The sequence below is a fragment of the Sus scrofa genome, chromosome 13, assembly GCF_054392235.1.
Source record: "Sus scrofa isolate SSC_HxYL_T2T_F1_AM1 chromosome 13, Sscrofa_HxYL_maternal_Yorkshire_Landrace_v2.0, whole genome shotgun sequence".
Lineage (NCBI taxonomy): Eukaryota > Metazoa > Chordata > Mammalia > Artiodactyla > Suidae > Sus > Sus scrofa.
Window position 1 is genome coordinate 39,178,848 of NC_139395.1, and position 25,559 is coordinate 39,204,406.

The following is a 25,559-nucleotide window of genomic DNA, read 5'->3' on the forward strand; positions in this document are numbered from 1 at the left end:
CAGACTCTTGAAAAGAAAGTTGCCCTATGACCTGGTCATTTTTAGACCATCCTCACATCCAGCTCCACTCTGTGGTGGGTTTAGCATGTTTCTATGTATAGTACTGTGCTTTGCATTGATTCCCTAGCCTAGGTGGTAGCTTCAAGTTGACATCTCTCCCCTGCCCTGCCACCACTTTGGGGATTATTGACTGCTTAGTTATGGACATTCTGCTTTCCTTTCCATTCCATCTTGCTCAGAATCCTGCCACTCTCCACCTCATTACTCAGCCTCCCCTTCTCATCCCTACTTTGCTCTCACTCTGCTTGACACTTGATCCTGCCCTCCTTTCTCAGTCCATCTCTGTATAAGAGAAAACCACAAAATAATGATAAACAGTGCTGAAACCAAATAGAATGTATTTCTCTTTCACATTGAAGAAATTCAGGGTAGGTTCAGGACTAGTGTGATGTCTCCCCCATAAGACTGAGGAACCAAGAGCCTTTGTTTCTGATCCACACAACTTTCCAAGGTCAAATCATAGACCAAGATGGCAGCTAGAGCGCACACCATCCTGAACAGAGTTGAGGAGAAAGCAGAAAGACAAAAAGGAAGCCCCTCCTGGCTGAGTGAGCTCCCTCTCATCATCCTGTGTACCACACTCCCTTCCACTTTATCTCATGAGACAGAACTTAGTCACATGGCTGCATGCAGCTGCAAGGGTGCTGGAAAACCTGGTCTTGATTCTGAAAGGCAATGGCTCAGCTTAAAGTCATTGTTCTGTCAATGAGGAAGGAGAGAAGAATGGATGTCTTACCACCCCTCCTTCTACCCCTCCTTGCCTGCAATGACCCGGCTCCCCATCAATCATGGATTGAGTTTTCCTTCTGGGTTCAGTGTCTTAGGCTGCCTGAGTATGGAAGAAAATTAACACATGTCTGACCTTAACACAGCACCAAGATCATAGCCAGGCTTTGGATTTATCCCTCTTCTCACAGGACAATGTCACTTCCCAGCGTGTTTGCTTAAGCCTCCTGTGTGGACCCAGACACCTGCCTTCTTATTATGCCCAAGGGAGGCAAAGCACTGCGGCAGCTGAAAGTGGATGCAGTTTCTGTCCTGAGTTCTTTCCCTTTTTGTTTAATGAACCCTTTTTTCTTTACTGACAGAATTAGAAGCAGCAGAGTGGAAATCCTGGGGCATATGGAAGATAAACAGTCCTCACTCCAACTTTAGAAGCTCTTTTAGGCAAAAAAGGAAAAAAAGCAATTAAATACATAAAACAAGAAAGCTCAAAAGCTATAGCCTCAAGGTATCCTCATTCAGTGACTTTCAATCTAAGTAAAGGAACCATTTGAAAAACAAAACCTCAGGCCAGTTCCCAGCATGTAAAGGTAAAAAAGGGGTTTTTTATTTTCATAAATTTATTTTGCATTCAAATGTATAAATATTTATTTATAAACCCCATGAGTTAAACAATGAAATGAAGCCATATTAATGAGTGAAACTATATGAAATCAGAACTTAATAGATGTAGTCTTGTAACAATGTAACTTTGTATGTATTTTTTTCATACAGAAAATATTTCATAATATGTTGGGGATCTCAAGACACATGGATAGTTACACTATTTCCACTTTGTCTCACAACTTCAGTTATGCTCCTCTGTCCAGTGTAAACAGCAAGAGCAAGTTTCTTTGAATCTTCCCAGCACAAGCACACAGTGGTCAGTGACCCTGGACAGCTCAGATAAACCCACTGATGGCTTCAAAATATTAAAATATAGTACAAATTATTACTTAAAGTGGGATCTGGCTGCTCACAGGTCAAAAGCCAATAAAAAGGCAAGGTTTGTGGAGAAGAAAGTCTGCTTTATTTTGGAGGCTGGCAACAGGGTGTGGGGGAGGCAGGGAGGGTGGACTCCTGTCCAAAGGCCAACTCCCTCCACTGACAATCAGTGGGCAAGAGCTTTTATAAACAAAAGGAGGGGGCTACAGTAAGAAACAGCACAGTCCGCTCTAACAGTCCTCTTGAAACTGGTCAGGGAGCAGTCTGACCAGCATCATCTTGATTGGTTTAAGTACAGCTAATCTTCATTTATAGGGGCCATCTGTTTCTATTTCTTTGAGGCCAGTTCTCAGGATTGTGGCAGCTTAAAGTCATGACTACAGTCTGAACATCATGTAGTTAACTTCTTCCACCTGGCAGGGGTTACGGTCTTTATAAAACAGCTCAAAGGATATGGCTCAGAATATTGTCTATAGATCTTTGACTTTGCTTAATGATTAAACTATTATTATTTAGTCTTGTTGGACTGCTTTTCTTTGCTTCTACATTTTCTCACTTCTCTGGTTAAACTTATTCTTTGGCTAAAGTTCCTCTACAGACAAAAGGCAGGTGGAGGACATGGCAGGAGGACCATAGGGTCCTGCTCCATTTCAATCCCCCTTTTCTTTGATGCTCCTCAGTCTTGAGGAGGGACAGGTACAGAACAAGAAAGGGAATAAAGTTTTCAGTAGATTAATCATAAACTTGGCAGAAAAACTTGATTTCAGTTCGATTTCTGTTCCAATTTTCCCCAACTCTTTGAGTGAATGGGGCAACTTCCTGCTGAAATGGGGCATGGTCCTGCCTAATTTGGGAAATGGACATAGAAGTGGAAATAATTTCAAGTTCCAAGCTTAGTATCAATATTTTGTATTATAAAAATATTACCTCTCTGATTACTTTGTCACAGTACCTGGATATTTGAAAATTAGTAGACATATTATAATGAGGATAATAATCAAAATGCATCTTTTTTATTGAAGTTCTCTATGTCTGTGAGTCTGTTTTTGTTTTGTAGATAGGTCCATTTGTGTCATATTTTAGATTTTGCATTTAAGTGATATCTTATGGTATGTGTCTCTCTTTCTGACTTCACTTAGTATGAGAATCTCTAGTTCCATCCATGTTGCTGCAAATGGCATTATTTTGTTCTTTTTTATGGCTGAGTAGTAATTCCATTGTGAATGTGTACCACATCTTCTTTTCAGGCTATATCCACAGCATATGGAGGTTCCCAGGCCAGGGGTCGAATTGGAGCTGTAGCTGCCGGCCTACACCACAGCCACAGCACCTCGGGATCAAAGCCCCATCTGCAACCTACACCATAGCTCACAGCAACACTGGATCCTTAACCCACTGAGCGAGGCCAGGGATTGAACCTGCATTCTCATGGACCCTAGTCAGATTCGTTTCCGTTAAGCCATGACAGGGACTCCCTGTACCACATCTTCTTAATCTATTCATCTATCAATGGACATTTAGGTTGTTTCCATGTCTTGGCTATTGTGAGTAGAGCTGCAATGAATATAGGGGTGCATGTATCTTTTTGAATAATAGTTTTGTCCCACGCCCAGGAGTGGGATTGCTGTATCAATGGTAATTCTATTTTTAGTTTTCTAAGGAACCTCCATACTGTTTTCCATAGTGACTGCACCAATCTACATCACCACCAACAGTGTAGGAGGGTTCCCTTTTTTCCACATCCTCTCCAGCATTTGTTAGAGAGTTTTTTTAAAGGAGTAAGTTTTATTTTATTTATTTGTCTTTTTAGGGCTGCACCCGTGGCATATGAAGGTTCCCAGGCTAGGGGTCGGAGCTCTAGCTGCTGGCCTACACCACAGCCACAACAATGCCAGATCCGAGCTGTGTCTGTGGCCTACACCACAGCTAATGGCAATGCCAGATTCTTAACCCACTGAGTGAGGCCAGGGATCAAGCCTGCATCCTCATGGATACTAGTCAGATTCTTTTCCGCCTGAGCCACTATGAGAACTCCAAGATTCTTTAATGATGCCTTTCTAACCGATGTGAGGTGGTACCTCATGGTAGTTTTGGTTTGCATTTTTCTAATAATTAGTGATGTTGTATATCTTTTCATGTGTTTTTTGGCCATCTGTCTGCCTTCTTTGGAAAGTTTTCCAAGGAACCTCCATACTATAGTGGCACAATTTACATTCCCACCAGTGTAGGCGAGTGTAGGAGTGTGGAGCGGGTTCCCTTTTCTCCACACCCTCTCCAGCATTTGTAATTTGTAGTCTTCTAGATTCATCTTTGTATTATTTGCTGAATGTGGTTTTTTTCCTTCATGGTTAAAGCAGATGTAGTGTGTGTTTAGTAGGGCCACAAACAGGCTGTCTGGGTTAGCCCAAAGTTCAAATTAATCATGTATAAGCCAGAATGACTTCCTTATACATCAATATGTGAAAACTTCTCTCATAATTTCCTTTTAATTGCAAATCTTTCCATAGAAAGCACTGATAAACATTTTTTCCAGCATTGTCAGAGTGGCTCAGTTGCCTGCTCCAGGTCCATTCATGTCCCTTGGTTCTAGGCCTACTTTTTGCTTATATACTGGCCTACTTTTCACATTGGAGAAAACTAATCAGACATATCAAACAAGAACAGAGGTATGCTGATGGAGAAAAATTATATAAGGTGTACATTTTATCAATTATACCCAACTGTCACACAAATATTGTACATGTGCTTCAAGCAGTAGACTTAAAGCCAGCAGTGACACATCATAAATAGTTAGATTCTGTGACAACCTCAATAGACAGTGTTCTTCATATAACTTCTAGAACACTTATATTAATGATATTTATCATACAGTATAAGCTACAAGTGTTTATCATTTGACAGTGTTTTCCATGTATTTGAACATACCAAACAATACTAATTAGCTTAGAAAAACTTCGTTCTCTTAACAGAGAGAAAACCAAACACGGTTTTGCATCAGTTTACTATTAGTAACAAAATTTACGTACCTAATTAAATTTGATCTAATCTTTTTTTTTTTTTTTTTTTTGGTCTTTTTTGCCTTTTCTAGGGCTGTCCTGTGGCATATGGAAGTTCCCAGGCTAGGGGTCTAATTGAAGCTACAGCTGCCGGCCTACGCCACAGCCACGTCTGCAACCTACACCACAGCTCACGGCAACACCGGATCCTTAACCCACTGAGAAAGGCCAGGGATCGAACCCGCAACCTCATGGTTCCTAGTCAGATTCGTTAACCACTGAGTCACTATGGGAACTCCAAATTCGATCTAATCTTAATCTCAACAAAATTCCTTCCTCCAAGTTCCTGGGTTTTTTTTTGTACAAACCATTATCACTCTCTGTATCCATATTAATTTGTCCCTTATTTGTTTTCCCATACAGGAACAACCACCTTTGGGACAAAATTATTCTTCCTTTATCCCTCAACAAAAATATTTTCATTTTTCATACCTTGTTTCACCAACGACACATATCCTATTTGTTTTACAACTGAAATGCCTCCCTTGTTATTTCACTTATTATAATTTTTAACCTTCAAAAGACTTTAACAAAACTAAGAACTGCTGAACTATTAATTGAACTATTTAATTGAACTATTTGTTATGTCAGCATTTTCTGTTTGACAGTCTTAAGAACATATTCCATAACCTCAGAAAACATACATTTTTCTCCATAGCACAATTTTTCTTTAATGTGGTACAAGATGTATGTGTTTAATGAACCCAAACATTCATTGGCATTCTAATAATTAACCCAAGGCTGAAGCCTCAAGCAAAGTGGGGTTAAGAGCTAACTTCGAGCTTTTTCCTAGGCATATTTTTGCTCTCTCAGGGTCAGAATTCTGAAAGCAGTATTTTATCAAGCCAGCTTTCTAACTTCATATGCAAAAAGAACCAGTTTTGGACTTTCAAAAGAGTTTCATCTTAACCAATTCTCTCTGGAGTCTGAAGAGTACTGTTAGCCACACAGTATTAAAAAAAATATATCTTTTTCTTAGACATAGGTTCATAGCTAAAATTTTTCTTAAGAACTGAACCTAAATTTCCCATTTTATAAAAGGCAACAAGAATACCAATCACACAAATGGAATACCCACTCACCAGAAGGCAGAACTGCCACAAATCCTCCACGAAGATGACCAATAGGGAATCCCAGAGAAACAGTCCCTAGTACACACCGTCCTGCACGGCAGACACACCTCAGAACCAATTGGCAAAAGGCCCAAACAGCGCCTCGTGCTCACAAACAGACCTCGACAGCAGACACATTTCAGAACCAACTGGCAAAAAGGCCCAGACAGCACTTCATGCTCAAAAGCAAAGTTGGCGGCGTGCACACCGATGTACTTACTCCGTCTTGGGGCTCATCAGCTGCTCCAGATGCATCTTTCTGTTCCATGGAGGGAAAGCAGAAGTTGACAATCAGTTCTGAGCAGGGGTGAAACAGAGCAGATTCCCCAAACAAAAGGTTTTGGCAGCTGTAAGGAACGCCCCCCAAATCCCCCTATGCGGCCGTCCCAGCACAGTCATGGCTGCCACTCTGCGGCTCTACTCGGAAAACCTGGGCTGGGGCGGGGAGGGGAGGGCAGATCTCGAGAGCGCGGAGCCCCACGTGCATGCCTAAACAACCAAAAATGGGTCCAGCTGCTTGCTACTCTGAAGCCACTAAAGAGTCAAAGTTGGTGGAAAGGAAATTTTATTTTTGGGGCTGGCAACCAGGGAGTGGGGCTGGGGGTGGGGTGGGGAACAGACTAATATCCAAAGGCTGACTCCCACCACCAACAATCATTGTGCAAGAATTTTATAGGCGGAATAGCTACATGTAAGAAACATCAGTCAGTTCTGACAGTCATCTTGAAATTGGTCATGTGATGGTCTGATCAGCCTCATCTTGATTGTTTCAAATACAGCTACTCTTCAGTTCCAGGAACAGTTTTTTCCCCGTTTCTTTGAGGCCAGGTCTCAGAATTGCAGCAGCTTCTGCCATGGCTACAGCCTGGTCATCATATAGTTAACTTCGTGCACCTGGTGAAGGTTTCTCTACAGAACAGCCCGAAGGATATGGCTCAGAATATTATCTATAGCTCTTGAGGAGGAACTAAAGATTCTTGACTTTTCTTAATGATTAAACTGTTATAATTTAGTCTTGTTAGACTGCTTGTCTTTGCTTCTGCATTTTCTCACCTCTCTAATTAAAGTTATCCTTTGGCTGAAATTTTTCCAGGACAAAAGGCAAGCAAGCAGAAGACATGGAGGGAAAGACCTTAGAGTCCTGCTCTGTCTCAATAACATGTTTCAATATGATCTTGCTTTTTTTTTTTACAACTTCATAAATAATAGTTAAGTGTGTTCAAAATGAAATGAGTTCCCATCATGGTTTAGCAGTTAATGAACCCAACTAGTACCCATGAGGATGCAGGTTCGATCCCTGGACCCACTCAGTGGCATTGCCATGAGCTGTGGTGTAGGTCACAGGTATGGCTTGGATCCGGTGTTGCTGTGGCTGTGACGTAGGCCGGCAGCTATAGCTCCGATTTGACGCCTAGCCTGGGAACCTCCATGTGTTGCAGGTGTGGCCCTAAAAAGCAGAAATAAAATAAAATTTTAAAAAATGAAATGAAACCTAATGGCCGTGGCAGCCCTGGAATATGGCGAGCATGAAAAAGCAAGGAAGAGGCTTATTTCTAACAGCTGATATCTGGGAGAGGGGACTATAGCAACTGTTCTCATATACTAGTATATATCTTATATACTAGATCTTGTTTCTCCTTTTTAAAAATGATGTGTAACGTGTAAAAGCCAATTTCCATAGGATGTAATAGGGTTCAAAAATGATTCATGGTTTTCATAAAATTTGCTGCATTTTCCTTCTGATGATTAATAAAGCTTTAGGAGACAATTTTCCTTTCACTAAGCATAATGTGGTCTTCATCAGAGTAAACACAAGAAAATATCGGGCTACGCATAGGGGAGTGGGTTGTGGAGGAGGCAACATGATGCTCATTCTTGCCAAAGAATGAGAGGTTGAGAATGCAGGGGTCAATAAGGTCATATGGAATGGGGACCTTAAAAAATCCTGACCATAGCGGTGAGTGATTCGACTCTCTGAAAATGTGCCAGTCAGGGTTCCATCAAAACAGGGGTTCCCTAGTGGCTCGGTGGGTTAAAGATCCAGCATTGTCACTGCTGTGGCTCAGGTCACTGCTATGGTGGAGCGGTGAGTTAAGGATCTGGTGTTGTCACTGCTGTGGCTCAGGTTGCAGCTGTGGCATGGGTTCAATCCCGGGCCTGGGAACTTTCATATGCTGAGGACCAAAAAAAAAGGGAAAGCATACTTTTAAATTATCATGACTGTTATTATCCTACCAATTGGCTTCACCCTCTGGAGCCTTGCTCTTAAAAGCATCTGTAACATTCCTGGTAGAGGTATTCCATGATCAATCCACTACGTCCCCTCCCGTTCACTCTGTAGTCCACAGCAGTGGATCCTGTCCCCCTCCCCAGAGTGAAATGGCTTTTGTTGGGGGCACTCGTGACCTCCGTATTGCCAAATCCAGTGGAATTTTCGCTGCTCTCGATTCTGACACGGCCGGCCATTCTCATTTCTAAAACATCTTCCTTTGGTGTCTTTCTCTGTTTCTTTGTCTGGCTTCACGTCTTCAACTTTTTGGCCTGAGTTTAAATGTTTGGGTTTCCCAGGCTTGTTTCTAGGCCCTCTTCTTTCCCCCTTGCTGCCCCCTCTCACCATATTTATGAAGCTGAGTCTGAAGATGATACCCAAACTTACACAGCTGGCCCAGATCCCTCCTCTGAGATGCTCGAATACCTGTCTGTAGCCCATGTAGCAAATCCCTTTAGATGCCTCACAGATTTCACTAAAATATGCTTTTATCACAGTCTTAGCTTGCTCCACAGACGGCTTCACTCTCCACACAAGCCAGGAACCTGGGAATGGTTCTTGGCTCATTCTTTCCCTTCACCTCTAAATCAGATCCGTCAGCATCTGTCCACTCCTCTCCATCTCCTCTGTCCCCACCCTGTCCAAACCTCAGTCATCCACCTAGGTTACTGCACTGCTCCCTAGGCTTCCACACATGGCTCTCTGGAAGTCAGTCTTAATGTAACAGCAGGTGCTCTTTCAATGGAAATTGGATCCTGCTCTCTTCCTGTTCTCCACCCTCAATTACTTCCCATTGCTCAGTAGCATAAAATCCAAACTCCTTTCCAGGGCCTGTGTCTTCCCTCCCGCTTCCCTAACATTAAGCTCTTTTGCTCTGCCTGTTACACTGTGTTTTTTTGTTTGTTTGTTCGGTTGGTTGGTTTTTTTTTCTGTTTGGATAGCCCCTTCTCAACCCATAGTCTTAAATGCCACCTCCCTGGACAAGACTTCTGTCACCATCCAGTCTAAAGTAGGTTGCCAAGTCATTCTCGAAGTGCCCCGCTTATTCTGTAATAGAATACCTTACAACTCATAATCATTTATTTTATTTAGTTTCTAATCATTTGAATCCCTACTTTTTAAATTTTTTTTGTCTTAATTTTTGTCTTTTTCTAGGGCCACACCTGTGGCATATGGAGGTTCCCAGGCTAGGGGTCTAATCAGAGCTGTAGCTGCCGGCTTATGCCAGAGCCACAGCAATGCCAGATCTGAGCCGTGTCTGTGACCTACACCACAGCTCATGGCAATGCTGGATCCTTAACCCACTGAGCAAGCCCAGGGATCAAACCTGCAACCCCATGCTTCCTAGTTGGATTCGTTAACCACTGCGCCATGATGGGAACTCCTGAATCTCTACTTTAATATATGCGCCATGAAGGAGAGGGACTATGTCATTTTCTTTTCATTCTTAGTGCCTGGAATAGTAGGTACTCAGTGAGTGTGAATTGAGTGAATAATTGACAAACTAGACAATAGTGCCTGTGACCCTGAAGTGGTGGCTCATGGCTATGGTCTAGAATTATTGTCTCCTGGGTACCAACAAGTGACATATATGCCATCACTTCTCCCTGCTACACCCATGGTGAATGCCGCTAACTTGGGACACCCTAGCCCTGCTGAGCCTGTCTGCATTCTCAACACCTGGTGAGAATCAGAATTGGCATGGCAGCAGACTCAGAAAGCGTGAACTGTTCATAAACTTTGCAGATGTCCATTGCGAGAGTGGTGTATCAAGAAGAAGCTAAACCAGATGTTAGGTGACAGCTGAAGACCAGGATAAACGTGTTCAACATCATTAGGCATTTGGGAAATGGAAATCAAAACCACAGCGAGCCACCACTTCACATCCACTATTCTCCAGTGCTTAAGCCACAAATCACTATTGGGCCTTCTTGCCGGTTACTATCATAAAGCCTTCTTGACACAGAAACAAGTGTGATCTAATGTTATGGATTCTAAGACCATTGGATTTCTTGATAATCCAAATGAGTATGTAGTATTTGCTTATGATTGTTTTGCTCATTTAAAATCTCTGGCAACTCTGAGGTAGGAATTACTGTTGCCACTCAGTAAGTAGAGGCTCAGAAAGATTGAAGGGCTCTTTGGGAGGTGACTGAGCTCTGATGTGCACCCTGACCTCTGCCTCTGAACCCATAACTCTTTCGCATACGGTTGATGATTCGGGTCCCTGGTCCTTCCCAGGACATTTCAGTGCAAGTCCCTGGTCTTGCACACTTATTAGTTGATTCTGTAGTCAGCCACTTGGGCTATTCTATATAGTCCTCTTCAGTGACTTCTTCCATGAGGGCAGTAGAATCTGAGAAGAGATGGTCAAGAAGCCTGTGCTTCAAAACATCCTATTTGCTTGGAACAAAATCTGGAGAGGTAGGTATGGTTTTATTATTAGACTCTCAGTGAGTTTTTAAACACCATTGGAGTTTGCAGTCCTGTGTATCAGGAAACAAAACTCCTAAAGCTTAAGTGAACTTGTGGATTGAGTTCACAGAGCTTTTTTGATCTCCAAAGACCTTCCTTCCTGGGTGTTTTATCCCATTTAATTTAGTGTCTTTGAAATATCAATAGAAGAAGATCAACTGCTGAGGCTGTTCTTATATTGTTTATAGATGTCAGAGCTATTGAAAACTCAGCTCATCCGTTCTAAATCTGAGGGACTGGATAACAACATTCTCATGCCTTAAGGGAAAAAAACCTCTGTCCTGTTTCCCTGTAAATATTCAATTCAGCCAAGTATATGTATAGGATATTTTACCCTGTAGATTTATCAGCTGGCCTGATGTGGTCTCCCCATCCAACACCCAAGCAACAATCATCCGGCACTGCACTGCAGAACAGTAAGCCCTGTGCATATGTTGACAGTAGTATAAGCCAGCTTAGGCACCTAAAAGCTAGAGTGGCAAACACTCTTTAAATTGTCATGGAAAGATGTTTATGATGTGTTGTTGTTAAGTGAAAAACTAGATTATAAAACTGTACATAGATTTCCAGTTCTAGTAGCAGGCTAGGGTGAGCTAGTGCAGCCCTTCTTTGTACTAAAAATACCTACAAATACTACTAAAATATAAGGGTGAATATAGGAAAGAGAAAATATTTGCAAATCATTTATCTGATAAGGGACTTGTATCCGGAATACATAAAGAACTTTTATAACACAGCAATGAAAAAGACAAATATTCTAATTTTAAAATGAGTAGGAGATTTGAATAGACTTTTCTCCAAAGGATATGTACAAATGACCAGTAAGTACATGGAAAAATGTTTGTTATTCATCACTAGGGAAATGCACAATTAGATACCACTTCAACCCCCCTAGGATGTTTATAACAAAAAAGGCAGACAATAACAAGTATAGGTAAGGATATAGAAAAATCAGAACTCTCAATATGGCAGATGAGATGTAAGATGTCCCAGCCATCTGGAAAATAGTCTCGTAGTTTCTTAAAAGTTTAAACATATGATGGTAAAGGTTTTACCACATGATATAGTAGTTCCACTTCTGGGATTGAAAAGATATGTCCATATGAAAAGTCGCACAAATGTTGATAGCAGCATTATCCAAAACAGCCAAAAAGTAGGAACAACCCAGATGTCCATCAGTTGATGAATGGATAAATAAAATATGGTATATCTGTAAATGGAATATTACTTGGCAGTAAAAAAAGAATGAAATTCTGGTACATGTTTCAACATGGATGAACCCTGAACACATGCAAAGAAAGAAGCCAGACACAAAAGGCCACATATGGTCTGATTCCAGGAGTTCCTGTTGTGGATCAGTGGAAATGAATCTGACTAGCATCCATGAGGATTCAGGTTTGATCCCTGGCCTTGCTCAGTGGGTTAAAGATCCAGTGTGGCTGTGAGCTGTGGTGTAGGTTGCAGACATGGCTTAGATCCAGGATTGCTATGGCTGTGGTATAGGCCGGTAGCTGTAGCTCCAATTCAGCCCCTATCCTGGGAACCTCCACAAGCCATGGGTGGGGCCCTGAAAATACAAAAAAAAAAAAAAAAAAAAAAAAAAATCACATATGATATGATTCCACTCATATTGAACATCCAGAATAGGCAAATTTGTAGAGATGGAAAGTTGATTAGTGGTTGGCAGGGGCTGGGAGGAATAATAAGCAAGATTTAAAACTCAGAAGCCATGGAAGAACAGTTAAAAATTAAATGCTTCTAAATGATGAAAGACAACCTAAGTGAAGTTGAAAAGACAAGTGCAAAAATGAAAGAAAATATTTGCCACATACATCACAGATTTATCTGGGATGAATTGCACAATCACAAAATGGGTACATAAAAAAGGAGCTTTTTGTTACTCTTTGCGGGTGTCCATTTTGGAAGAACAAACAATTCGAACTTGCCAGGGCGGAGTAACTTGGTTACTTCTGGTTGGCTGTATCCTGCATAATTCATTGTGTTTGGGGAAGACCCTTGCCTCTCAGAGTTTCTCCCTTCCTTCTCAGAGTGGAGAGAGAGCTGTGTACAACGTCATGTTAATATGACTAGTGTGCCCTGAGTGTCCATGAGCTCTTTGGGAGAAGGGGGTTAACTTTTATCCACCTCTGAAATCACAGTGTTTAGGATTAGCCCATCACCCAGAAAATCTTCATTGACTTACATTGATTAAAAGCTTTTAAATATCCCTGGTGCTTCAGTTTCCAGGGATATTAAGGGCCAGGATTACATTTATCATATTCCCAGCAGAGCTTTTGTGAGGATTAATGTTTTAACACAAATGATCTCCTGCTCCTTTAAAAAGGCAACAATTAAGCTAAAGGGTGTTTTGAAATGTGCCTAGTTTTGTTTTGTTTTTGCTTTTGTCTTTTATCTTTTGTCTTTTTAGGGTCTCACCCATGGTATATAGAGGTTCCCAGGCTAGGAGTCTAATCGGAGCTGTAGCCACCATCCGCAGCCACAGTAATGCCAGATCTGAGCCGTGTCTGCAACCTACACCACAGCTCATGACCAACACGGGATCCTTAACCCACTGAGTGAGGCCAGGGATCGAACCCACAACCTCATGGTTCCTAATCAGATTCGTTTCTGCTGCACCACAACGGGAACTCCAAAATGTGCCTAGTTTTATAACAACTTGTGTTTCAGTCTAGTGTTTAAAACATAAGTAAGAAGGTCTTGCGCTTTCTTATAGAAAATATGACGTACAGAAGAACACAGAATTCACCCACCATTAGGGTTCCTATTATGTCAAGCCATTGGTCTTTCTGAGCTGTGTGGATTTACAGGAAGATCCGATGACATGGCAGCTCTTCGCTCCGGAGGGCCAGCCTGGGGTGCATTAGGGAGGGAGCCCACCGACCTGACATGCTGCTGTTTCTCTTCTCCTCCCCCCTTCCCCCACCCGGCTCCCCAGTGAGATGAAGCAGAAGCTGGATGAGGAAGGCAGCAAGTGTAGCATCCTCTCCAAGCACCAGAACTTTGTGGAGCACTGCTGTATGCGCTGCTGCTCGCCCTTCACCTTCCTCGTCAACACCAAGCGACGCTGTGGGGACTGTAAGTTCAATGTCTGCAAGAGCTGCTGCTCCTACCAGAAGCACGAGAAGGTGTGGATCTGCTGCGTGTGCCAGCAGGCGAGGTGAGTGGCACCGTCTTCTTTCAACCAGGTGGGGCAGCTGTGATTGATCGGCGTCATTTTTTAAGAAAGAGGAGGATTCGTAAGGGATCTTCCACAGTCAGTGCAGATAGAACACTCCTAAATTTGTTTAATCACAGTTGGCAGAAAGGGGATGCCGAGGAGAAGTGGGGAATTTTGCTGGTTTAATCTCGAAGGATGTCATGTGAGGACATCTCCAGGAGTCGTGGGATTATTATTGTCCGAAATCAAAACAGATGGAAAAGTCGAGCTCATGCCTTGTTTTTCCGTGTTATTCAAGGCCATCCTAGGAACCTGCCCAGGAAAGAAGTCTGTGACCCATGTGGCAGGTTTTGTTTCTTGAAGTTTCTCTAAGGCCCCGTTTGATAGAGAAGTACATCTGGGTCAGAATGCCTCAGAGGAATGGCCTATAGGCTGACCGTCTTTCACATTTTGAAGGATGCCTCAGGAGAGTTTATTTATGTAGTGACAAGCTGTCTAACCCCTCGGCTTTGTGCAAGACACATCGCCAAGTTCATCGTGTGAAACATTTCAGGAATATTTTGACTTGAATCAAGTATGGAAATTTTCAGATAAATAACAGCTTTTAAAACCTGCCCAGTTTCTTGAAGCAAAAAAAAAATTACTTTACAACAGATTATTTAGACTTTGAATACCTGGCAAAAGCCTGTGTCTTGCTAGAGAATGGTGTTTGGGGCACTTTCTGCTGTCACCCACTTTGTCCACCAGTTTCTCTGCCCCTCATGCAATCTGAAATTCACCCCTTGGTTTAGAAATGATTTGGAGTTCCCGTTGTGGCACAGTGGAAATGAATCCGACTAGTAACCATGAGGTTACGGGTTCAATCCTTGGCCTTGCTCGGTGCATCAAGGATCCAGCGTTGCTGTGAGCTGTGGTGTAGGTTGCAGACATGGTTCGGATCCCGTGTGGCTGTGGCTGTGGCCAGCAGCAGTAGCTCCAATTAGACCCCTAGCCTGGGAACTTCTATATGCTTCGGGTGCAGCCCTAAAAAGCAAAAAAAAAAAAAAAAAGGAGTGGTTTACTTTGGGTATTAGTCTCTGGGACATTTTTTCAGCATATTCATATTCAAGCAGTTGGATTTTAAAACATTGTCTGAGTACATGAAGAATACAAATGTGTGTGTGAAATCCCAATAAAACAATGAAGTTGCAGGAAGCACCACTTTTAGACACGTTTCACTCCCTCCTGCCCCTGAGGTACTTTTCCTTTCCTATGTAAATTAATCCCATTTTTGGTACATTGGTTTGATTTTTAGCTGTCAGCGTCTTAATATCTGAACCCAAAACTGGAGTCTGGGTCAATTAAGAAAGATGTAGCCAGACCTTATTTAACTGAAGAAGCATTTTTGTTTGCATTAGTTTGTTTTAACCTCTCAGCCACCATGAAGTATGGCCATGTGCAGCCAATATTCCAGTTTTGCAGCTGAGGAAATTGATGTTTGCAGAAGCTGTTATGACGTCTTTCCTTTTCACTGGGAGCCCTCAAAAGCCATGTTTGCACTTAGTAGCTTTCCATGCAGGTTCTTGACTCAGAGATGCTCTCCTGGGCCTGAGTCTAGGGTGTATTCACAGAGCAGGAAAACTTTGGTCCTAGATACAGCTGGAGTATGCCATGATGCTAAAAGTGGTTATTAGATTTGTCTGTAGCTCAAAAAAAAAAAAAAAAAAAAAAAAAAATCAACCTTAACAAGAGCCCAAACCAAACAAAACTAAAAGGGGTCTTGAGACTTAAAATTTTTTGAGGTTCTCAGGAATGTAATCATCATCATAAAGCTTTTATACCTTAATTCCAAGGGAAATGTTTCTCCTTGATGGATATCTCTGGGCTTATTGTATTACAAAGGCCTCGGCAATGTTTATGCAGAATTGCATTTGCTTCCCTAAAAACCACTTTCTGTCGATTTCTGTTTTCTTCTCTAAAATTATATGCAGGATCTTCAAGCCAAGATGTGTGTGGATGTGTGAGAGCCTGTGAGTCTATTTCAGTGGGACAAGGTCAAGGAAAGTCATTTCTGATATTGTGTGCACCTCTAATAATAATATAAAAGTGCTTCTCTGTATCCTTTTATTTTTGACCTTGGGACAATCTCTCTCTCTCTCTCAAGAGTTCACTATTAAGTACAGAGCATGGTGTAACTGGATGCTGAAAAACATGCCATGAATACTTGTTGCATTCAAAATTTCATCAAGAAAAAAATCAACATACTCAGCTTTATTTCTAGTCAAACTCTTTCCTTGCTTGGTAAGCTTTGAGACCTTATGCAAAATCCCTGACCTTTTGGGGCCCCTCCTGAGAAGCTGGCAGTGATTAGGGACCCCTGTGACACATTCCTCAGAGGGCCTAGGAGCTGGCCAGTGAGGAGCTGACCTGATGGCTCTGTGCTGAAATTTGCCGATGTTGTGAAGGAGAGTGATTGTGTTCAGGCAACATCCTACGCTTGAACTTGTCACTGTAACTCCCCAAGACGGTTGGAGAGAAGAGGAATCTGCCTTTGCATATGACAGCTCCCCACCTGGCGTGGGGCATGAGGCTAAAGGCCATAGAGAGGGCCCGTTCTCCCTGTAGACCAGCCAGACTTTGTCCTGTTGCCATTTCTGCTGAAGGGCAGTTTCTAATCTCCAAGATCAGGTTACCTAAAAGTAATACAGGATGGGGTTTGAATTTTAGTAAATGAAAACCTAACTCAGCTGACCAGCATCATTCAATTTTAACTCATCATCAATCACGCCTACTGGCTTATGTGTTTCTGTGCCCAGAGCCATTTCAGAAATGCCTTTCAGAAATAAAAGGCCACAGGGTGACATCTTGTGTGGTACAGATTCCTATGCCTTTCATTCCTGAGTGGTAGTGTCCCACCTCCATTGGTGTAGGCTCCTGTCTGCTGTCTGTCGAGGACACGCAGTGTTGAGTTGAATTCTAGCATGCTGGGGCTGTGGAGGCTTAAGTAGGTGCCACATAAATGCTCAGACACTCAGATGGAGCAGGGGTGAGCCTCGAGTAGAGAGGACTCCTCTTCTTCCTTTCAGCTGTAGTTTCTCGGATGTGAGCTTCAAGTAAGCTTGTGTGTTTCCAAGTAAGCTAGTGTCCATGGCACCTGCCCCATAGAGACAGGAGGTCCTTAGCAGCAAATAGTCGTCTACCCATCAGGGAGCTGGTCCAGCTGAAGGTCCCCTCTGTGTTCACCTCTCTTTGCAGCTCTGAGCCTTCATCCCTTTCTTGGTGAGGCCCTCCAGGCTGGGCATCTCCCCAGCTGGGCCACTGAAGGGGGCAGCCAGTAACAGAGGGATCAGGGCAGAGGAGAGTCTGGTTGTTAGGGTGAGACCCCAGAGTGTAGGCTTCCTGATCCAGATGCTACCTCATGGTGAAAGAGTAAAAGAGTAACCCCAACTACTTTTTAAAATGAAAGAATATTTATTTTCAATGCATTATAATACCCCTTAATGGAAAAGAATCTGAAAAGAATCTTCGTATACATGTATGTGTATGTGTGTGTGTGTAGCTAAATCACTTTGTTGTACACCTGAGACTAAATGACTTTTCTATACATCTGAGAAATCAACTATACTACAATAAAAAAAAGAATATGGTATTTCTGGGAGTTCCCATCATGGCTCAGTAGTAACGAACCTGACATGTATCCATTAGGATGCAGGTTCGATCCCTGGCCTTGCTCAGTGGGTTAAAGGATCCAACGTTGCCGTGAGCTGTGGTGTAGATCACAGACACAGCTCAGAACCTGCATTGATGTGGCTGTGGTGTAGGCTGGGAGCTGTAGCTCTGATTCGAGCCCTACCCTGGAAACTGCCATATGTCGAGGGTGTGGCCCTAAAAAGCGGAAAAAAATATATATATGATATTTGTCTGCAACCGTGGTTCTGATGGTGAAAAATCAAGGACAACCCAGGCCTCCTCACGTTCAATTTAAATCACTAGGCACAATCACGAAGTATGTTCTTAGTGAGCTTGTATTTTATCTGAAATAATAGACAAGGATGGTTTAATGATGATTAGTGTCATGGCATTGTGCTTGTCACTTCTAATTCTCACATCTAATAACATGCTTGATCTACAAATTAGGCTGCGGGATTCTTGTCTGAGCAGCATCAATGGCCAGGTAGAGGAGGGGGAATTCACACAAGATAAAGGCTCTGTCTTGATTGTGTCTCCCCTTCCCAGAACCTCGCCCACCCCACTCTCCACCCCCCATAGGAAGACTTCATGCTAACATCGCCTGGGGAAGTCTGCACCTTCTACTCTCACCCTGGTAATGGTCCCAAGGATTGAACTTGCCTGGAACGAGATGACATTGCAAAGAGACATATTACCTTGCATTTCAGAAGCTATAAATGGCTCTGTAAGCCTTGAAGTGGACTTGGTTCTTGCAGTGTCTTTTGAGCCCTGTGTTTATGCTCCCTTCCCCCGACTTGCCCTTCTGTGCTCATTCTGAGGACATGGCTGCTGCCACTGTGTGACTGCACAGGAGGGTGTTCTTGGGGCTCCAGGTCTCCTTTTCTTGAGGTTTTGAAACTGCTACTAACTCTTTTTTTGTTGGTGGTTTTATTTATTTATTTATTCATATTGAACTATAATTGACCTAAGACATCATGTTGGAGTTTCCATTGTGGCTCAGCAATAACCAACCCGACTAGTATCCATGAGGATGCAGGTTCAATCCCTGGCCCTGCTCAGTAGGTTAAGGATCCAGCAATGCTGTGAGCCACATTGTAGGTCATGGTTGCAGCTCAGATCTGGCATTGCTATGGCTGTGGTGTAGGCCAGCAGCTTGGATTCAGCCCCTAGCCTGGGAACCTCCATATGCCACAGGTGCAGCCCTGAAAAAGACAAAAAGAAAGACAGAAAGAAAAAAGAAAAAAGAAAAGAAAAAAGACATTGTGTTAATTTCAGGTGTACAGCAAAGTGATTCAGGTATATGCTGAATATATTTCCCTGTGCTATACAGTAGGTCCTTTATGTATTTTGTATTGTATTGTGTATCTATTAATCCCAAACTCCTAATTTATCCCTTCCCCCTTTTCCCTTTGGTAACCATAAGTTTATTTTTTTATGTCTGTGAGACTGCTTCTGTTTTGTAAATAAGTTTATTTGTATCATATTTTATTTTTTAATTGCTCAATGAATTTTATTACATTTATAGTTGTACAACACTCATCACAACCCAATTATATAGCATTTCCATCCCAAACCCCCAGAGCATCCCCACACCTCCAACCTATCTCATTTGGAAACCATAAGTTTTTCAAAGTCTATGAGTCAGTATCTCTTCTGCAAAGAAGTTCACTGTGTCCTTTTTTAGATTCCACATGTAAGTGATAGCATATGATGTTGGAGTCTCACTGTCTGACTGACTTCACTTAGCATGATAATTTTTATGTCCATCCATGCTGCCGCAAATGCTGTTATTTCGTTCGTTTTAATGGCTGAGTAATATTCCATTGAGTATATGTACCACATCTTCCTTATCCACTCCTCTGTCAATGGACATTTAGGTTGTTTCCATGTCGTGGCTGTTGTATATAGTGCTGCCATGAATACTGGAGTACATGTACCTTTTCAAGTCATGGTTTTCTCTGGATAGATGCCCAGGAGTGGGATTGCTGGATCAAATGGTAATTCTGCTTTGAGTTTTCCGAGGCATCTCCATACTGTTTTCCACAGTGGTTGCACCAGTTTACATTCCTACCAACAGTGTATGATGGTTCCCTTTTCGCCACACTCTTGCCAGCATTTATTGTTTGTAGACTTTTGGATGATGGCCATTCTGGCTGGTGTAAAGTGGTACCTCATACTAATTTTGATTTGTATTTCTCTAATAATGAGTGATGTTGAACATCTTTCCATGTGCTTCTTGGCCAACTGTATGTCGTCTTTGGGGAATTGGCTGTTTAGATCTTCTGCCCATTTTTTGATGGAGTTTGTTTGTTTTTTTGGTATTGAGCTGCAGAAGGTGTTTATAAATTTTGGAGATTAATCCCTTATCAGTCAATTCATTTGCAAATATTTTCTCCCATTCTGTGGGTTCTCTTTTCATTTTGTTTAGGGTTTCCTTTGCTGTGCAGAAACTTTTTAGTTTAATTAAGTCCCATTTGTTTATTTTTGTTTTTCTTGTCATTACTCTAGGAGGTGGACCTGAGAAGATATTGCTGTGGTTTATGTTGGAGAGTGTTTGGCCTATGTTTTTCTCTAAGAGTTGTATAGTATCCAGTCTTATATTTAGGTCTTTAATCCATTTTGAGTTTATTTTTGTGTATGGTGTTAGGAAGGGTTCTAATTTCATTCTTTTCCATGTAGCTGTCCAGTTTTCCCAGCACCACTTATTGAAGGGGGTGTCTTTTTTTCCATTGTATATTCTTGCCTCCTTTGTCACAGATTAGTTGACTATAGGTGCATGGGTTTAATTCTGGGCTTTCTATCCTGTTCCATGGATCTCTATTTCTGTCTCTGTGCTAGTACCATATGGTTTAGATGACTGTAGCTTTATAGTATAGTCTGAAGTCGGGGCACCTGATTCCTCCAGCTTCATTTTTCTTTCTCAGGATGGCTTTGGCTATTCTGGGTCTTTTAAAATATTTTGTTCTAGTTCTGTGAAAAATGTCTTTGGTAATTTGATCATTTGTATCATATTTTAGATTCCACATATAAGTGATATCATATAATACTTGTCTTTTGCTGTGTGGTTTACTCAGTATGATAATCTCTAGGTCCATCTGTCTTGTTGCAAAATGGAAACTGCCACTAACTCTTGATTCAGAGGTCCTGCCAGGGGTCTTTGCTGCTTGTCCTTGGTCAGCACCCCAAAGCCTCCAAAGATGACCTCCCCCCATTGATGCTGAGTTCTCTGTCCTTTTCCCCTTGATCATAGTCAGCTGTCAGGAAAGGCTATGAAAGGCATTCACCACATTCTGTAAGGGATCAGCATACCTCCCCAAATCCCTCTCCCAGGGGAATTTTATTTGCACTGGCCTGTGGCCATCTTGGGTCTGTCTTGTTATGTGTGGCTCAGACTGGTCACTCAGAACCCTGAGAAGGTTGAGAGAAGAGAAGTGAAAGTTGTGGCCCACTTCCTGAATGGGAGGCATGTCATCTGGACATGTCGTCCCAGATCCTTAGACAGCCTGCAAGGCAAGTATTGTCCTTGATTTACAGGGTAGAAGGTGGGCTCAGAGATCTGCTCAAAGTCATGTGGACTTTGAACCCAGATTATTTGACTTTGAAACTCTCCATCTTTCCCCTGTCCCACTCTGCTTACCTGGGGGCAGAGGTCACCCCCCGCCAGGAGGTTTAGTCTGTTAATGTCTTGGGTGCAGGAGGTCTGGCACCTGATGCATCACAGCTTTGCAGTTAGTGACCACTCCTCTCCATGGAACAGAGGCCGGGGGCTGGTGCCCCTGACCCTCAGAGGAGACCGTGGAAGCAAGTCTGTGGTTCCCGGCCAGCAGCTTCTGCTGATAAGCCTGTTGCTTCATTGCTGCCTCCACCCTTGACTTAGCATTGCTCCAACACAGGTGAGACGCCCTGAGCTTATCACAGTTTGCTTCTCTCTTAATTTCTTTTCTCAACTTGGCCAAAACACCACTGTAGTTGAACGCAAAACCAGTGACAACAAATTTGCTTCAAACTCCCAGCTGTCTGGAGGCAATGCATCCATGTTTTCTTTTGCTCTTAAGATAAAGACAAAACTCTATGTCCCACAAAGGCACACAGGGTGGGTCCCACCTGCTCTTCCACCTCCCTCCCTCTTTCCTTCCCTCCCTCCCTCTTCATAACAGGGGCCTCTCTCCCCCCAGAATGCTGCCCCCTCCCTTCGTCTTCACATGTTCAAAGCTTATTCTGCTTTCACACACCACCCCCTTGGCCACAGATTGTCATCAGGCAGGTTTGTGTTCTCTCCCACCCCCGCCCCTCCCTGTCCCACTCATTCATGTTCTAGACTCCTATTTTGATGCTCGCCCCACTGGAGTATAAGCTCCCTCTCTGTTTTGCACACCATATTGTCCACAATTTCTGGCACATAAGAGGTACTCAGCAAATATATCTTGAATGGCTGATTAAATGTTTAGTTCTAACAACAAAACTAAGAGGTAAGACTTCCCCTTTTGTGGGTGATTAAATGGAGGTTCAGGAGTTCCTGTTGTGGCTCAGCAGTAATGAGCCTGACTAGTATCCACGAGGATGCAGGTTCGATTCCTGGCCTCACTCAGTGGGTTAAGGATCTGATGTTGCCATGAGCTGTAGTATGTATAGGTTGCAGATATGGCTCAGATCTGGCTTTTCTGTGGCTGTGGTATAGGCCGGCAGCTGCAGCTCCGATTCACCCCCTAGCCTGGGAACCTCCATATGCCACAGGTGCAGCCCTAAAAATAAATAAATAAATAAATAAATAAATAAATAAATAAATAAATGTAGGTGCAGAGAGGTTGTGTTGGGATTTAAGGCCCAGTCCTTCTCTCTGAAGCTGGTGTTTGCCACCCAGTGACAACCCCATGTCCTGGCTCTTTGGTCCCCCACTGGCCTTCCCATCTTGGCTTCAGGATTAAAGCTGTCAGCTCCTCTGCTTTGTAGCACATGGACATCTGTCGCTGAGGTGTTGACTCCATGTTCAGACATCTTCCTTCCTTAGTGACTGGGAGCCCTCCAGGGACAAGAGCCTTGTGTTTAGTCACCACCTCCCCTAGCACCTGTCACTGGACCTGCCTGAGTACACTGTTAGCTCTTGGTAGGGGGTTTGGGAGTCCCACTGACCTCTGTTTCAGCCAGGCATTCATGAATCACCAGTGACAGAAAACCCAACCTGACTTGGCTCCAAAAAGAAAAGGGATTATATTAGCTGTGTTATCAAAGATGTGTTATCAAGGGCAGCTTTGGGTACTGCTGGATCCCGAGGTTAAACTGAACCTTCAGCACTCAGTTTCTTTCTTTTCCATTGCTTTTTGCCAATGGACTGCAGTTTCACACTTCTCATAAGAGCAGGATGACGGCCAGAACTCTAACTTCTCCCTTCTCTCAATCACACATCCTTAGAAACCACCCCACTGACCAGTATTGAAAAAAGTCCTAGGCATGGCTCACACTGGCCTGACTTGGGGTCACCTGTCCCCCCTGATCTAATCACTGTGGCTGGGAGGAGGGGAAGATGCTGGATTAAAGCCCGACCCACTCTTGGAGCCAAGAGTGAGGTCAGCTCCATCAAAGGGAGTGGGGTACCATTTTTATCAGGAAGCGTACCAGGCTCTGAAAGCAAGATTTCCACTACAACTCCCTTTTACAATTTCCCAAACTGACCTCACACCTTCAAACTGGGGTTTCCAGCGCTGTTTCCACCCTTCACAAGGGTAGAGTCTGACTCCTAGTTCCTCCTGGGGTGACTTTCTCAGGCCTGGAGCTGTAAACAGAGCCTGGCATCTTCCCGCCCTGAGCCGAGAGGGTGAGTCAGCCTCTCCTGCTGCCTACTGAGGCTGTGCTGCTCTGAGGTACCCCAGCTAACTAGGAGCCAACAGTCTCCCCAGTAGGGATCATTTCCTCCCGAGCAGAGCCAGGCTTTCAGATACCCAGAGCCAGAAGGCAGGCCCTGACAAGGGGCTGGGCCCTGGGGGGCTTGCTGATCCTCTGCTCTCAGATGAGAGGATCCAGCCTTGCTTTAGAGCCATTCAGAGGGGAAAGTTCCCCAAAGCCTTTGACTGACTTCTCCCGGGAGCTGGGGGAGGTTCTTGGGAACTATGTAGGCAGGGGCTGTGTGTACAGTCCAGCCACTGTTTACAGCACACACACACACACACACACACACACACACACACACACACACCCTACCTCCCTCTTTTTTGCCTCTCTCCCTCCCCTCAGTTCTCTTTTTTTCTCACATACTCACAATATGCTCTCAAACTGAGTCCTTCCGGAATTCTCCACAGTAGCCTCCTCTCTTCCTCCCCTTTCATCTGAGTGACCAATGAGGTCAAAGTTTTTTTTAACCCGTGTATATCAGCTCTGGCCACAAGGGGTGGCCCTCTCAGACCAGAATTTCTGTGTGATTTCATGCCAGTGGCTGAATAGAAAGGTGTCTGGGCCAGCCTCAGGTGAGCTGCTGTGAGGGCAGCCTGGGAAGTGGGGTTCAGCCCAGCAGATTCTCCCAGAGCCCCATCTCAGAGCAGTAGGGCTGAAAGCATAGGGCAAAAGACATTAACATCTTTGAAATGATAAAAGCCTTTTTTTGCCAGGCAAAATGACAACCGTAAGAAAAATCTGGGCATTATGAGAGGCAGCATCTGTGCAGTTTGGCAAAGCCCCCAGGGTGCTGTTTGGGTGAAGCAAAACACTCCAGCCATCGTCCCAACTCCTCACTTTCTGCATCACTGTGGCTTGGTATCTGTGGCCCTGCCAGCGCCCAGAAAAAAGGCTCATCTGTTGCCATGGAAGCTTTCAACTTCTTCAGAGGCTGGGCCTTGAATCATTGCCTTTGCAAATAACAACAACCAAAAAAAGCTTGTGGAAAAGGGAAATTACTTTTCTGTATAATAGCTAACATTATTGAGATCTTATTCTGTACTGAATTGACATTCTAAGCATTCAGCCCCATAACTCTGTAAAGCAGGCATATTACCCCCCATTTTACAGATGCAGAAACTAAGGAAAGAGAGGTCAAGGAACTTGCCTGAGGTCTCACAGCTAGGAAGCGGAGCTGGGATTTGCACCAGGCAGGCTGGCTCTGTGGTTGGCACTCTGACCCTCTGCCCTGTGATGCTTTCAAGGACTCAAACACCTGCAGACTTTCTAAAATCTGGGTTCTGGAATGCTGAGTTGAATCCTGGTCAGTGGTTTCAATTTTGGTGAGAGTTTTGTTAAAAAGCTCCCTCTAAAGCAATTTATACAATTTGTATTCAAGGCTTCTCTTGAGAGATATTTTTGGCTCTATACAGATGGAGTAGATCTTTCTATTCAAAGCCCTGAAGTCCACCATGGTGGATAATGCTAAAATAAAATACCCCTCCCCAACCACCCACACACAAGATCTTTGGCCAGGTTCCCTCTGGAGGTGGGGCTTGGTAGCAAATCTGCATGATTTCCATCCCTGGAGGATGCGTCCTGCAATGTCACGCCGAGAGCTCAGCACCTCCTGAGTTTCTCTGAATAGAGAAATCTGCAGAGCCCTGGGAATCCCACAGCACCCACTTGGAGATCCCTTCTGCTCCCAGTGGGGCACTGGAAAGGGATTCATGATCCACTGTCGACAGCATGGACTACAGGGGTGGTGCAGACCTTGCTCAAGATGAGCTCAGTGACTTAATGAGAATGGAAATGTTGCTAGAGGGACTCAGCCAGAATAGAGAATTCCACTGATCCTCACCTGCTGTCATCTGTCTAAGCAGCCCTGCGAACTCTGAGCTCAATACCGCGCTTTCTTGAACTCAGAGTTCCTAGCCCTTTCACCCCCAGAATCACCAGTCTCAATAGCTTGATGGGTCAGATGGCTTGCATTTGGCCCCATCAGAGACCACTTCAAGATTTCAACTTATTTCTCAAGTCAAAGGACAATATCAGCCTTTTTTTTTTTTTGAGATTTAAATTTGAACAGAAGTACATCAACTTCGTTTTTGATTTACAGAATATAAATGCGTTCCCACTTTTGTAAGAAGTAGCCATTGATTTTTGCA

General features: G+C 43.4%; 1 protein-coding gene across 3 annotated transcripts in view; it reads left to right on the forward strand.

Annotated features, from left to right (window-relative positions):
* MYRIP (myosin VIIA and Rab interacting protein) overlaps positions 1–25,559 on the forward strand; it is a 210,016-nt gene that overhangs the window by 91,225 nt on the left and 93,232 nt on the right. For all 3 annotated transcript variants that reach the window (XR_014822290.1, XM_084986612.1, NM_001161754.1), the window contains 1 exon segment: positions 13,636–13,857. Coding sequence is in view for 2 of the 3 variants with exons in the window: in XM_084986612.1 (XP_084842738.1) it covers positions 13,636–13,857 (222 nt within the window). In the remaining variant the exon portion in view is untranslated.